The sequence below is a fragment of the Gadus macrocephalus genome, chromosome 17, assembly GCF_031168955.1.
Source record: "Gadus macrocephalus chromosome 17, ASM3116895v1".
NCBI lineage: Eukaryota > Metazoa > Chordata > Actinopteri > Gadiformes > Gadidae > Gadus > Gadus macrocephalus.
The window spans coordinates 8,201,437-8,213,936 of record NC_082398.1 but is presented as its reverse complement, the minus strand read 5'-3'; the positions used below and the strand labels follow the sequence as shown (position 1 = coordinate 8,213,936).

The 12,500-nt window shown below is 46.4% G+C and overlaps 3 protein-coding genes across 5 annotated transcripts in view; all 3 read left to right on the top strand.

Moving 5' to 3' along the window:
• The window catches only part of LOC132475725 (E3 ubiquitin-protein ligase TRIM7), an 11,005-nt gene extending 10,947 nt beyond the window's left edge, over window positions 1-58 (top strand). For both annotated transcript variants that reach the window (XM_060076999.1, XM_060077000.1), the window contains exon 15: window positions 1-58. This exon is cut by the window's left edge and continues 850 nt beyond it. The gene's annotated coding sequence lies outside the window, so the exon portion shown is untranslated.
• tkfc (triokinase/FMN cyclase) overlaps window positions 1-12,500 on the top strand; it is a 46,775-nt gene that overhangs the window by 22,554 nt on the left and 11,721 nt on the right. The window lies entirely within an intron of this gene.
• On the top strand, window positions 4,737-12,220 carry ovol1a (ovo-like zinc finger 1a). 2 transcript variants are annotated; one of them, XM_060077014.1, is made up of 5 exons: window positions 4,737-5,219; window positions 10,056-10,324; window positions 10,538-10,734; window positions 11,009-11,153; window positions 11,413-12,220. In XM_060077014.1, the coding sequence occupies exons 3-5, from the start codon at window positions 10,633-10,635 to the stop codon at window positions 11,787-11,789; spliced, it is 624 nt and encodes a 207-aa protein (XP_059932997.1). In that variant the 5' UTR covers window positions 4,737-5,219; window positions 10,056-10,324; window positions 10,538-10,632; the 3' UTR covers window positions 11,790-12,220. The 2 variants fall into 2 exon arrangements, with proteins under 2 accessions (XP_059932997.1, XP_059932999.1); XM_060077016.1 differs by having other exon boundaries at window positions 4,792-5,219; window positions 10,056-10,349; window positions 10,562-10,734.

The following is a 12,500-nucleotide window of genomic DNA, read 5'->3' as shown; positions in this document are numbered from 1 at the left end:
CAGGCAATGTTTCAATATTGATAATAAAACGACCATAATAAAATAACACTTATCCACAGGCTTTGTTTAATTAGCTAAGATGACTGTGGGTTGCAATTGCCTGGTTTCACCGTTAGAAGGCAGGCTGCTGCAAATCATGAAAACACGACAATAACTTGGTTATGAGGCTTTCAACAGGTCTAAGACAAGTCCATTCAAAAAGCACTCCTGTGTGTGTGTGTGTGTGTGTGTGTGTGTGTGTGTGTGTGTGTGTGTGTGTGTGTGTGTGTGTGTGTGTGTGTGTGTGTGTGTGTGTGTGTGTGTGTGTGTGTGTGTGTGTGTGAGATAGAGCCTGCAGTGTTGCAAGCGGCCACATGTGTCCTCTTGTCTGCTGTTGCTCTACGCAAATTAGTCAACGGACCATCCGCCCTAGACACACACACACACACACACACACACACACACACACACACACACACACACACACACACACACACACACACACACACGCAGAAGCAACACACGCAGAAGCAACACACGCAAACACACATATATATATATATATATATATATATATATATATACTGCAATAACACCGCCCTTTCTCTCTCTCTCCTCCATTATATTATATTCAATCCAAGCTTATATTCATTTTTCTCTCCTCACGCAATCCCCGCTCTTTCAACTGGATGAAAAGAATGATCTGTTTGCTCAGTTTCGTGTATGCGCCAGCGTCCCGCTCCCTCTCTCCCTATCTCCCTATATCCATTGTGTCGCCTGGTTGAACCATTGTCTACTATTGCTCTGGCTCCCCTGATGCTGTCTCTATCTCTCTCAACGTACATTTGCTCTTCGATGACTTCGTTTCCACAAAAAGAAAATACGTCTACTTCTGAGATTTAAATCTTATATAACGCAAACAAGCACGCACAGACAGGCGCACGCACACACACACACACACGCACACACGCAAACGCACACACGCACGCACATGCACACACACGCACACACGCACACACGCACACACACACAAACACACAAACACACACACACACACATACATACTCACAGTAATTGTTGCGATCAATTCTAACGGTATTTTCTGACTGCGACCTGCAAGCACAGACACGAATAACTGTCGGTGAGAGAGACAGAGAGGGGGGGGGGGGGAGTCAAGAAGATGGAAAATCAAAAGAAAGTGTTGAGCAAATAAGGAATAAAAATATCAAAGCTTAAAATTCTTTAAGAGAGAGAGTACATAAACAGGCATTGAGTGTCATATTAAAAAAAATCGGTTAATTTCTGTTAAATTTAAACAGGTGTCATAATGAACCAAACTTAGTCCCATCCTGTTACCACTGATTCAGTCTCCTGTTGGCCGCTGGCTCTGGGGACGTCAACAATACACCAACACCCCGGGAACAGCAACTATTACCATGGGCAACAACTATTACCATGAAATCTGCCCGATCAAAATAACACCATGTACATGGCTTCACCATCACCATGGCAACAACAACCTTTACCATAATAATTGCTCCACCATCTTGACAACCACACCAGCCACATCAAAACAACAACTATCACCTGATCAACAACATACATCTTCTCTGTATTTAAAATGAACCACAACATTTATTCAAAACACATTGGGCGAATAGACCCCATCAAATGATTCATGGGCGAGATGGATCCATGAAGTATGCCGTGGGATGAGGTGTCTATAATATGGAGATGGTGTTGAAATGGATGCCCTGGATGACACAGTTACCTTCTCTGTGGAATGGCGGAGCCGAGTCCCAGTGGGCCAGAGGAGGGCTCCGCAACCATTAACATAACAACTGCACCATCACCATCACCACGGTAACACATCTAACGTGTCTCTGCTCCACACCTGAGGAGACCTGAAGACTCTCTCCCTCTCTCTCTCTCTCCCCCCCCCCCCGTGGCATGTTACCTGACCAGTTGTGAATTTCGCGAGTATCTCTTGAGCAATGCTATTAATTATATCTGTGCCAAAACAAACAACAGACGCACGCACGGCTTGAGCTACCGCCCATTACCTGAGTATAAGGAAATCTATTAAAAGATCAACTATGTGGACTAACAGGAGAGTCAGTCAGCAGCCTGCCAGTCAGTCAGAGCGGTGTGCTGTATTACTATGTGGACTAACAGGAGAGTCAACCTGTAAGTCAGTCCGACAGCCAGTGTTACATTATATGGTTTATTTGTGTGGAAAAACCCAGACCCATATGCTATATGTGTCTTCTGAAAGGTGCTTGCACATGGCCTCAACGTACAACACTACCACGCCAGAGCCGTCGCTGGTGGCTTGCTGTCGTCACAGGGAGGTTTCTCGCGGGCGAACATGTTGAACCGTTGTTGGCCAACTCCAGCCAACATTCTATGGCAGGGTGTTGGTGTGGTCGGGGGAAGTGGGCAGCACACTGCGACCCAACACAGGCTGTCATGTTCCCATCCTCATTTGCATAACGTATGTCCCTGAGCAAGGCCCCTGACCCTAACTGCTCCGGACGAGCCGGCCGTGGCCTTGCACGGTCGACCCTGCCATCACCGCCATGACACCTTGTGTGAACGTGTGCATGAATGGGTGAAGGTTAAGCAATATTGTAAAGCGCTTTGAGTGGCCCGTGGTTAGAAAGGTGCGACATAAATGCAGTCCATTTTAGGGATAGTCAGAGAGACATGAAACGTGGAAAGGATCGGTTTGGTGGTTAAGGTGTTAGACTCCCGGCTGAATGTTTCTGGGTGTGATCCCCCCAGAATCTGAAGTCTACCTGCAGCCCCGTAGCGCTCCCTTCACCTTAAAGACATTGCATCCATGTCCGCTTTAAGTGGCTTTTGTTAAAAGTGGCCGCAAAATAACGCAGCACAACATGAAATGGTGACAGAAGGACGACAGAAAGATGTTGTTTCAGGAAACACCTGAATAAAAGCAAGATTGGGGGAGGAGAGGGAAGGAGGAGCGGGTTGAATAGGGTCCATACTCCTCTGACAGCCCCAGCAACATACCACACACGAACCCTGCTTTACACACACACACACACACACACACACACACACACACACACACACACACACACACACACACACACACACACACACACACACACACCCCTAGATGTAATGAGGTGCGGTGTGTTTAACTTTGTGTGTGTGTGTGTGTGTGTGTGTGTGTGTGTGTGTGTGTGTGTGTGTGTGTGTGTGTGTGTGTGTGTGTGTGTGTGTGTGTGTGTGTGTGTGTGTGGTTGTGTCTGCTTGTGTTAGTGGTAAATCAGGATAGGATTGTAACCCACACAACAGAGTGGAGGTGGGATGCATAACAACATGAAGGGACTCATATAACCACGTCGATTTTATTGGTAGGACCCCACAAAGTATGGCATGTCTGTTGACATGATTGATGTTGACAATTCTGGCTCCTAAATATTTACTAGGAGCTTTGTTTGTCTATTATTACTTTAGACAAATAAAGGCACAGATGCATGCACACACACACACACACACACACACACACACACACACACACACACACACACACACACACACACACACACACACACACACACACACAAACACACACACAAACACACACACATATAATTACAAATACAAACAAAGATGTACAATGCTCCACAGACGAGGTCCTCTGTTTCGAGGTGTCACTGATTGAACATTAGCATGATAGCATGTAGCTGTGAAGTCTAGCCTGAAACTGAGTAATGGTTTTTAAACTTATCAGATACTATGTAATACTTGATCTATCTTGATCATCATAAAGCTGGTGAAGATCGAAGTACTTCCATTCATAACACCCTTCACAATCCATTTATCTCTAAGTCCATCCAGCTGAGATACCATTTCTCAACGAGTGACTTGTGAACTAATTGCGATACAGATAAGTACACAAAATAAAATGATGATACATTATTAATTTTGAGGATACTTAGTATTCGGTCGTTTGTACACACAAATGTATTTATATACAAACTTATCATTTGTGTGTTGCCTTGTCATGCTTCTGCCAACATATTGTAATTAGTTACATTTTCCGTCATCTTGAGGACATCAGATAGGCTACATCAGAAATCAATATTGTAACAGAAATCAGCAATCAATAAGTGATGTGATGAGCTGTTATAAGGGGACAGTTAGAAGCGACGGGGGAGGAAAGTTATGCCGTCTAACTAGTCTAGATTGTGTGTGTGTGTGTGTGTGTGTGTGTGTGTGTGTGTGTGTGTGTGTGTGTGTGTGTGTGTGTGTGTGTGTGTGTGTGTGTGTGTGTGTGTGTGTGTGTGTGTGAGCTTCAGGGCATGCGCGGGCTCGCCTCCATGCACGCGGCTGTTATAGTTTTCTCGTGGCACTCTTGTAAAGGCCTGACTTTAAAACGCTTGCTTTCTTTCTTATTTGTTCTCCCTTCTAAGCGTTTAGCCGCCGATCGCTTGTCCGTACGGAAAGGATAGTGAGGAGAGGAATAGGGAGAGAGAGGGGGGAGACAGAAAGAAAGAAAGAACGAAAGAAAGAAAAAATGAAAAAGAGAGAGAGGAGAGAGAGAGAGTGAGAGAGAGCAAGAGAGCGAGAGGGAGAGAGAGAGAGAGAGAGAGAGAGAGAGAGAGAGAGAGAGAGAGAGAGAGAGAGAGAGAGAGAGAGAGAGAAAGACAAGTCGAGAGAGAAAGACAAGTCGAGAGACAGAAACCGGTTCAACAGGTAGCGGCCTCACCCAGCTCCTGGTGGTTGTCACCGTTATATCTGCGACGCATGCGCGGTGGACGCCGCTTCCTGCTTTTAAATAAAGTACCTGAGCCACCGGAGGCGGAGTGTTGATGATAGTCCGCGAGCCGCGCGCACCGCCGTTATATTCCTCTGCCACCTTACCGAACGCGAGCTCACCTGCGCCTCAGGTGTACCCGGGCACACCTGAGCTCACCTGGATCGCAGCCGTCTGGTCAATCCCCGCGGACTACAGGCTGCTGACCGCGGCGGCACAAGTGTGGGGGTTGTTTGTTGGAGCAGCAGCACCTGAAGGAGGCGTCCTCCCTCAGGTAACCAGGAACCGATCCCCCGCGAGCAGCACCCGGTACCCACGGACCCCTTTTGACCTCCCCTCTGGTGTTAAATCATGCCCCGGGCCTTCCTGGTGAAGAAGACCGGCGTGTCTCCCGGTAAACGGAATTGGAGCGAGGTGTCGGACCACGAGCGCGGGGACGTGTATATTCCAGGTGAGCCTCCTCAGCCATCTTGTTTAACGGGGCGGAATATAACGGGAACCCACCCACCGCCACTGGGCCCGGGCGGCGGCGACAATCTGCCTCAGATTCCCCACACAAAGTGGTTTTAAAATGAGTGTTTGGTTGGAATTGATCTTTCAGATTGTCGCTCGGGAAGATGGGCGTACTTTTGATTTCTTTCATGGCAATCAGAAAAGTTACAAGTTGACAAACAGGTTTGAGCAACGGCGGCTGCTAATGATCTAACAGCATTTTTCATAGGGGAGGAGTTGGCCAAATCTATACACAAATATTTAGATGGAGATGGATGGGTTAGTTAGGTATTGTTTTAATTGCTGATTACTCACTATCGATACTGTCCGCGTCTGGTTTTAAAGTGTGTGTGTGTGTGTGTGTGTGTGTGTGTGTGTGTGTGTGTGTGTGTGTGTGTGTGTGTGTGTGTGTGTGTGTGTGTGTGTGTGTGTGTGTGTGTGCGCGCGTGCGCGTGTGCGTTTTCGTGTGCGTGAGCGATGTTAGTGAAGGTGCATACCTGGCCGAGTTCTACCATAATAGATATCTTCTATTGGAGGCTATGAAGCAGACCTTTAACCCCTAACTGCGTCTGAGCACATCCAGCTCACCCGTTTCCCTGAGCGAGACCGCAGGTTATTTTATTGTTTTGAACCACACGGAAATAAATAGGGATGGTTATCGGATAGGTTTTGTGAACGGGACTTCAAATCTGCGTTCTTAGCACGGGACTGAGATCCTAACTGATGCATCGTAGCCTACACCTATCCGTGGAGGTCTTGGAAGCAGAGCTTTGAGTGATTAGATATGCGATGATTAATGGAACGTATTACGGTCTTGGTACTATCTTGGCTCTCTCTTCCACTCGCTCTCTCTCTTTACTCTCTCCCTCTCTTTACTCTCTCCCTCTTTCTCCCTCCGGCTTTAAGAACAATCGCATTGTTGCTTCTGGCGGCAGAGTCCCCCGTATCAGATAACAAGTAACGGGCTACACCCTTGTATCCCCCCCCCCACCCACCCAAACACACACACACACACACACACACACACACACACACACACACACACACACACACACACACACACACACACACACACACACACACACACACACACACACACACACACACACACACACACACACACACTTTACCTATATTCTCAGACCCATACCCTCCCCCACCATCACCGTTAACTTTTAATCATTCACCCCTCTCTCTCTCTCTCTCTCTCTCTCTCTCTCTCTTTTCCCCCTCCTTCCCTCTGGTATGTGCCGTTACTTGTGTTACCTGCCTGTCTTCTACTGCTCACCCACACAAAAGTATTTCTCTAAGTCTTTTGTGACCTCAATAGCATAGTTTAAGATTGATCTTTAGAAATTTTAATCTCAGTTGACGTCAAGGCCATACAATCATTAAGAAACAATTTCAAAATTGTTATTCATGTATGTTTACCTTTGTAGCGGTGTTTATCATTTTTATTTATTATTAAATCATCAGAATAATATTCAAAAATAAAAGTCATAGAACTATGCCTTTTATAATTAAACTTGTATAATATACAATATATTGCTATGTAACTACTACACAATAAAAAATCATTGGTCCCTATATCTGAAGTCTCTATATCCCCTGTATATTGAGCCTCAGGTTAATGTTTATCAGAGGAATATAACGGACCATGATAATGCTGTTGGGTCCTCTTGAAGCCTACTGCAATATCTAGCACGCCTTGGGCAAACACACACACACATACACACACGTACTATCCTTATCAACAACACACTTTGTTGACCATGCGTTTCAGAAGGAGAGCCTGGTGGCTACACAAGGCTTAAACGAGAATGGTTCAGAGATCAAAACAGGGTCATTAGAGATGATAGAAACAATACACTGAATTAATTTCAAGTCTTCACTACACAGCTAGATGGGGTTAAGTCAATCGGGCCTAACCATACTGCAGACACCTACCACACACACACACACACACACACACACACACACACACACACACACACACACACACACACACACACACACACACACACACACACACACACACACACCTGTACACACACAAACCCCTTGCATTGTAGTTTATTGTGTGTGAGCAAAAGGAGGGAAGAGAACAAACAACACAAGATGAGATAATCGGCCAAAAGGCTGTGGAGGTTGTCACACAACCAGGAAGAGGAAATACAGGATTTATAAACTACAATGCATATCTCACACACACACACACACACACACACACACACACACACACACACACACACACACACACACACACAGAGAGAGAGACTACCCTCAACTGTAGCCTATGAATGGCTCAAGTTAACATCAACCATTACATGACTCTTAACTTTTGTTAAAGGAACCACCGTTTAATAAGTGACAAACTTCTTGGTCGATCTTGATCCAAAACTCTGCCTTTGCATTTCATCAGTCCTTCCTCCTTCCAGGCATCCAGCAGCATAATGAAGGCCATCCTTCAGCAAAACGTAGATGTCCGCTCATATAGGCTCGCTATCTGCTATTGATCCTGGTTACTGTTAACCTGATAAGACAGTTTTGTGTGCTGCTATCTCTCATCCCACTACACTCCCGTTGCATACACCACACGACTCTTCGTTTGTATGTGTTTGTGTTTTAATTGCGTCCCGGGTTTGGCCTTAGGCTCACGACCTCAACACAGACACAACCTTTTAGTCACCGGTCCTCACACAAACCCCTGAGTGCGCGCACACACACACACACACACACACACACACACACACACACACACACACACACACACACACACACACACACACACACACACACACACACACACACACACACACACACACACACACACACACACACACATCTCCACACCCACATGCGTCCCCGGCAGCAGCTACTTCCTGCATAAACTGTTTGGTCAGGGCTCCTCAACCTCTTTGGTAACTTTAGCCCTGTATGCAAATTTTTTATAGTTTAACTTACTGGAATGGGGGGGGGGGGGGGTAGGGTTCACTTTATGCCATACTTTACTCAATGCCATAAAAAAATCCACCTTTAGTGTAATAAAGGTTGATAAATATGTAATAACCTGTTTTATCAATCGACGGTATGACAGTCTCACAATCCTCATACAGTTATAACAGTATCAAACTTATCCTTATTGTGCCAAGTCAAACTCAAATTAATCAAAGTTCGTTTTTTTTGCTATTATCTTGGTTATGTATGACACGTCTATGCACTGCAACGTGGATGCGATTTTGGGATGTGCATCACATTTCACAAATACACGCAGAGTACCAGGCATTTGATAGGCTGTGAAATACCTTTATTGACACGTGTGTGTTTTCAGGTGACAAATGCAAACTCTCTTAATCACTATAGTTGCGTTTAGTAAATGACACCCCATTGCTCATTGCGCTGTTAATTTAATAAGGCACATTAATAACAATTTAAATATCAATTTGTAATAATAACATATTTACATTTTTATTGAAGAAAAAGCTAAATTTCTTGAAACGTTTTCTGAGTCTCTGCCGGCTCGAAGGCCAGTGGTCCACGACCTGGTACTGATCTGCGACCCAACGGTCGAGAAACACTTCCTTGAGCGATACTGTGTTGAGCGATACTGATTTCAATCCACCCCCCTCTGACTCCCGTGTCCGTCTTGTTTTATGCTGGTTTGTTTGGTGCAATTATGCGGCTGTGTAATGGTTGACAAAAATATGTTGCCTAACAAAAACCAATGCACAAACACACACACACACACACACACACACACACACACACACACACACACTCACACACAAGCTGCTAGGTTGAGGGTTCGGTGGTACAGGACTGACCAGTCAGACCAGTATAACAGTAGTGGGAGGCTAGCGTGTGCTGAGCGGTGTGCAGCCTTTTGTTATTTGGAGCTTACCAAACACACGCATAGAGATGAACACACCTATACATACATACACACGCACACACACACACAGAGGAATGAACACACCCACGCAAACACACACAGAGAGATGAACAGACACACGCACAAGCTGATCACACCCACACAGGATGAACACAAACACACACACACACACATAAAGATTAACCCACACAGTCAAACATGGACAAACATGTTTGCCTGTGTGGACAAACATGATCAAAATCTGAGTTAACACACAGCCTTGCATAAAGGCACTCCAGCACAATAAATGGAAGGCTTTACTCAAACTAGTACTAGTAGTAGTCCCAGTAGTAGTCCCAGTAGTAGTCCCAGTAATAGAAGTAGTTGCACACACACACACACACACACACACACACACACACACACACACACACACACACACACACACACACACACACACACACACACACACACACACACAATTTGATTAACTTAACAGTTATAAACTCTCTGATCACAGCAAGAAGCATCAAGACATGACGTCTAAATGGTCAAGTTTCTTAAAATATCTTTCTTTGGGGGCAGAGAATAGTACTTTCTCTGCCCCTCTCTATCTCTCAGTGAAATGACATAAAAAATGGGCTATAATAGCTGGACATCATCACGTGTTGCTAAAGAAGTTGAATGAGGCGATTTAATTAACTCTCTCTGTCTCTGTCTCTCTCTCTCTCTCTCTCTCTCTCTCTCTCTCCTCTCTCTCTCTCTCTCTCTCTCTCTCTCTCTCTCTCTCTCTCTCTCTCTCTCTCTCTCTCTCTCTCTCTCTCTCTCTCTCTCTCTCTCTCTCTCTCTCTCTCTCTCTCTCTCTCTCTCTCTCTCTCTCTCTCTCTCTCTCTCTCTCTCTCTCTCTCTCTCTGTGTGTGTCAGGCTCATTCTACCCCCACCCCAGCCTGATGGTGGAGATGGAGGCCTCCCCAGCAGAGGGAGGTCCTCTCTGCCTCATCAAGCCCCGGGCCCCGCCCAGCGAGACGCCCCCCCTGCAGGCCATGCTGCCAGCCAGCACCCTGCTGGGACAGCCCCTTCTCTCCTCCTCCCCCCCACACACACCTCGGCTGCAGGAGGAGGAGGAGGAAGTGAGGTCGGAGGTCAGATTCAGATCGAAGGCCAACCCCACATACGTGCGCTCCAAGATCAAGGTGGGTTGTGTGTGTGTGTGTGTGTGTGTGTGATGTCCGTGTGTGTGTGTGTTTGTGATGTCCATGTGTGTGTGTGTGTGTGAGACTTAAATCCATTGTTAAATGGCAAAACCAGGCACTCAATGACCTTAAGTGATCATTTATCTCAAGATAAATGAAATAACATTTCCTCTTCTTGCTCCCGCCATCCCTCCCGGCCTGACCCTCCATCAGGTGACGACGGGTCAGTTTCAGAAGAATCCCTTCCCCCTTCCCTCCCACTCCCTCCTCCTCCTTGTCCTAGTCCTTGCTCCTCCCACAACGTCACCATGACTCCCGGTGAGGTGGTGAAGAGCATTGCCGCACCGACGACCAGCTTGGAACAGGGTCAAAGTTCCTTAGCGGGAGCTACAGGGCCGTACACATGCGAGGTTCGTGATGATTTCCACTCAATCAGATAAAAAGATATAGCTGATATATTAGGCGAAGGATAGTCTAGGATTTTCGACTCCCAGCCGTTAGGGTTAGATAACCAATATCCAGTCTTCCTGTAGACATCACTTAGCATTTATGAATACCCTGGGGGGGGGGGGGGCTTTGGTTAATGAGTCTGACAAATGACTGCATAGTAAATATACCACATGCAACCCAAATGATACAAAAAAGATTGTGATCAAAGATTGAGTTTGTGTTGTGTGTGTGCAGGTATGTCAAAAGGGTTTCCAGTACCAGAGGATGCTGAACCGTCACATCAAGTGTCACAACGACAGCAAGAGACACCTCTGTACCCACTGTGGGAAGGGATTCAACGACACCTTCGACCTCAAGAGACACGTGCGCACACACACAGGTACCAAGAACACACCTGCAGCAATAAGACCTCTGTGGGATTTAAGACATCAGGAATATGATCCGTTTTATTATTATGAAGAGGGAAGGGATGATTGTCTACCGCTCCACTGACGACCTGTCCGCCCCTCTCCCCTCACCTCCTCGTCCCGTTCCTCTCTCTCTCTCTTACCTCGTCACCTCTCCTCCTTTCCTCACGCCTCCTCCCCTTCACCCAATCTCCCCCCCCCCCCCCCCTCCCCCCCCCCCTCCCCCTGCAGGCGTGCGTCCCTACAAGTGCGTCCAGTGCGACAAGGCGTTCACCCAGCGCTGCTCGCTGGAGTCCCACATGAAGAAGATCCACGGTGTGAGCCAGAAGTACGCGTACAAAGAGCGCCGCAACAAGCTGTACGTCTGCGAGGAGTGCGGCCACACGGCCGGCACCCAGGACCAGCTGCTGCTGCACCTCCAGAGCCTCCACCCCGACAGCCCCTGCCTCCGCCACAAGGGGGCGCGCCGCGGCGGCCGAGGGCAAGAGGGCGAAGAAGGAGAGGAAGAAGAGGATGAGGGGGGGGAGGGCCGAGAGGAGGAGGGGTCTCGCCCCGGGTCACCCCGGGGTGTGGATAGCGACGACACGATCGGATCTACGGGGCAATGAACACTGTGTGTGTGTGTGTGTGTGTGTGTGTGTGTGTGTGTGTGTGTTTGCCATCAAAAACAATAACAGTAACAGGCACTACTCCCCTCCAAAAATTTGGTGTCTGTGTCTGATCGCGTGCGTGTATGTGCCTGTGTGTGTGCGCGTGTGTATGCATGATCCATTGGATGTATGAAGGGATTAATAGAGGTAGGGAGGGATGTGTGAATGGGTGAGGGCTTGTTGGAAATGTGTATTTATATTGATTCAGAAGAAATTATGCCTTGAATGAGATTATGAAAAAACATTCTGCCAAGTATAAAAAGTTTCCAGCCATAGTGAGTCCTTATGAACGGGATCTGTGTGTAAATATCCCTGTGGGTCCTTTTGTACAGAGAAATTACATTTTCTATGAATGTTATCAATTAAAGGGAGTAATATATTGTGCAAAACGATATTTTGGATAGTTTTTTATTCCATGTTTACTTGACGCAGCTGTACTTTAAGTTTGGATTAAGATTACAATAATGCCCTTCGAGTTTATAAACTCTGCTTGATTTTGAAACGATCAATAAACAAACAAAAACTTGCACAGATATGTACTTAGTTATCGGATTTCTGCCTTTCTTTTACACGAAAATTCCTTTCTTTTTAATAAATTTCTCACTTTTCATATCCTTTTTTTTTTTCTTTGTTTAATTTATAACTGCTTTCGCAAATTAAATGAAACAA

Coding starts and splice junctions, on each gene's coding strand:
- ovol1a (XM_060077014.1), top strand. CDS start 10,633: ATGACTCCCGGTGAGGTGGTGAAGAGCATTGCCGCACCGACGACCAGC. Junction 10,735..11,008: donor CAGGGCCGTACACATGCGAG/GTTCGTGATGAT, acceptor GTGTGTGTGCAG/GTATGTCAAAAGGGTTTCCA. Junction 11,154..11,412: donor ACACGTGCGCACACACACAG/GTACCAAGAACA, acceptor CTCCCCCTGCAG/GCGTGCGTCCCTACAAGTGC.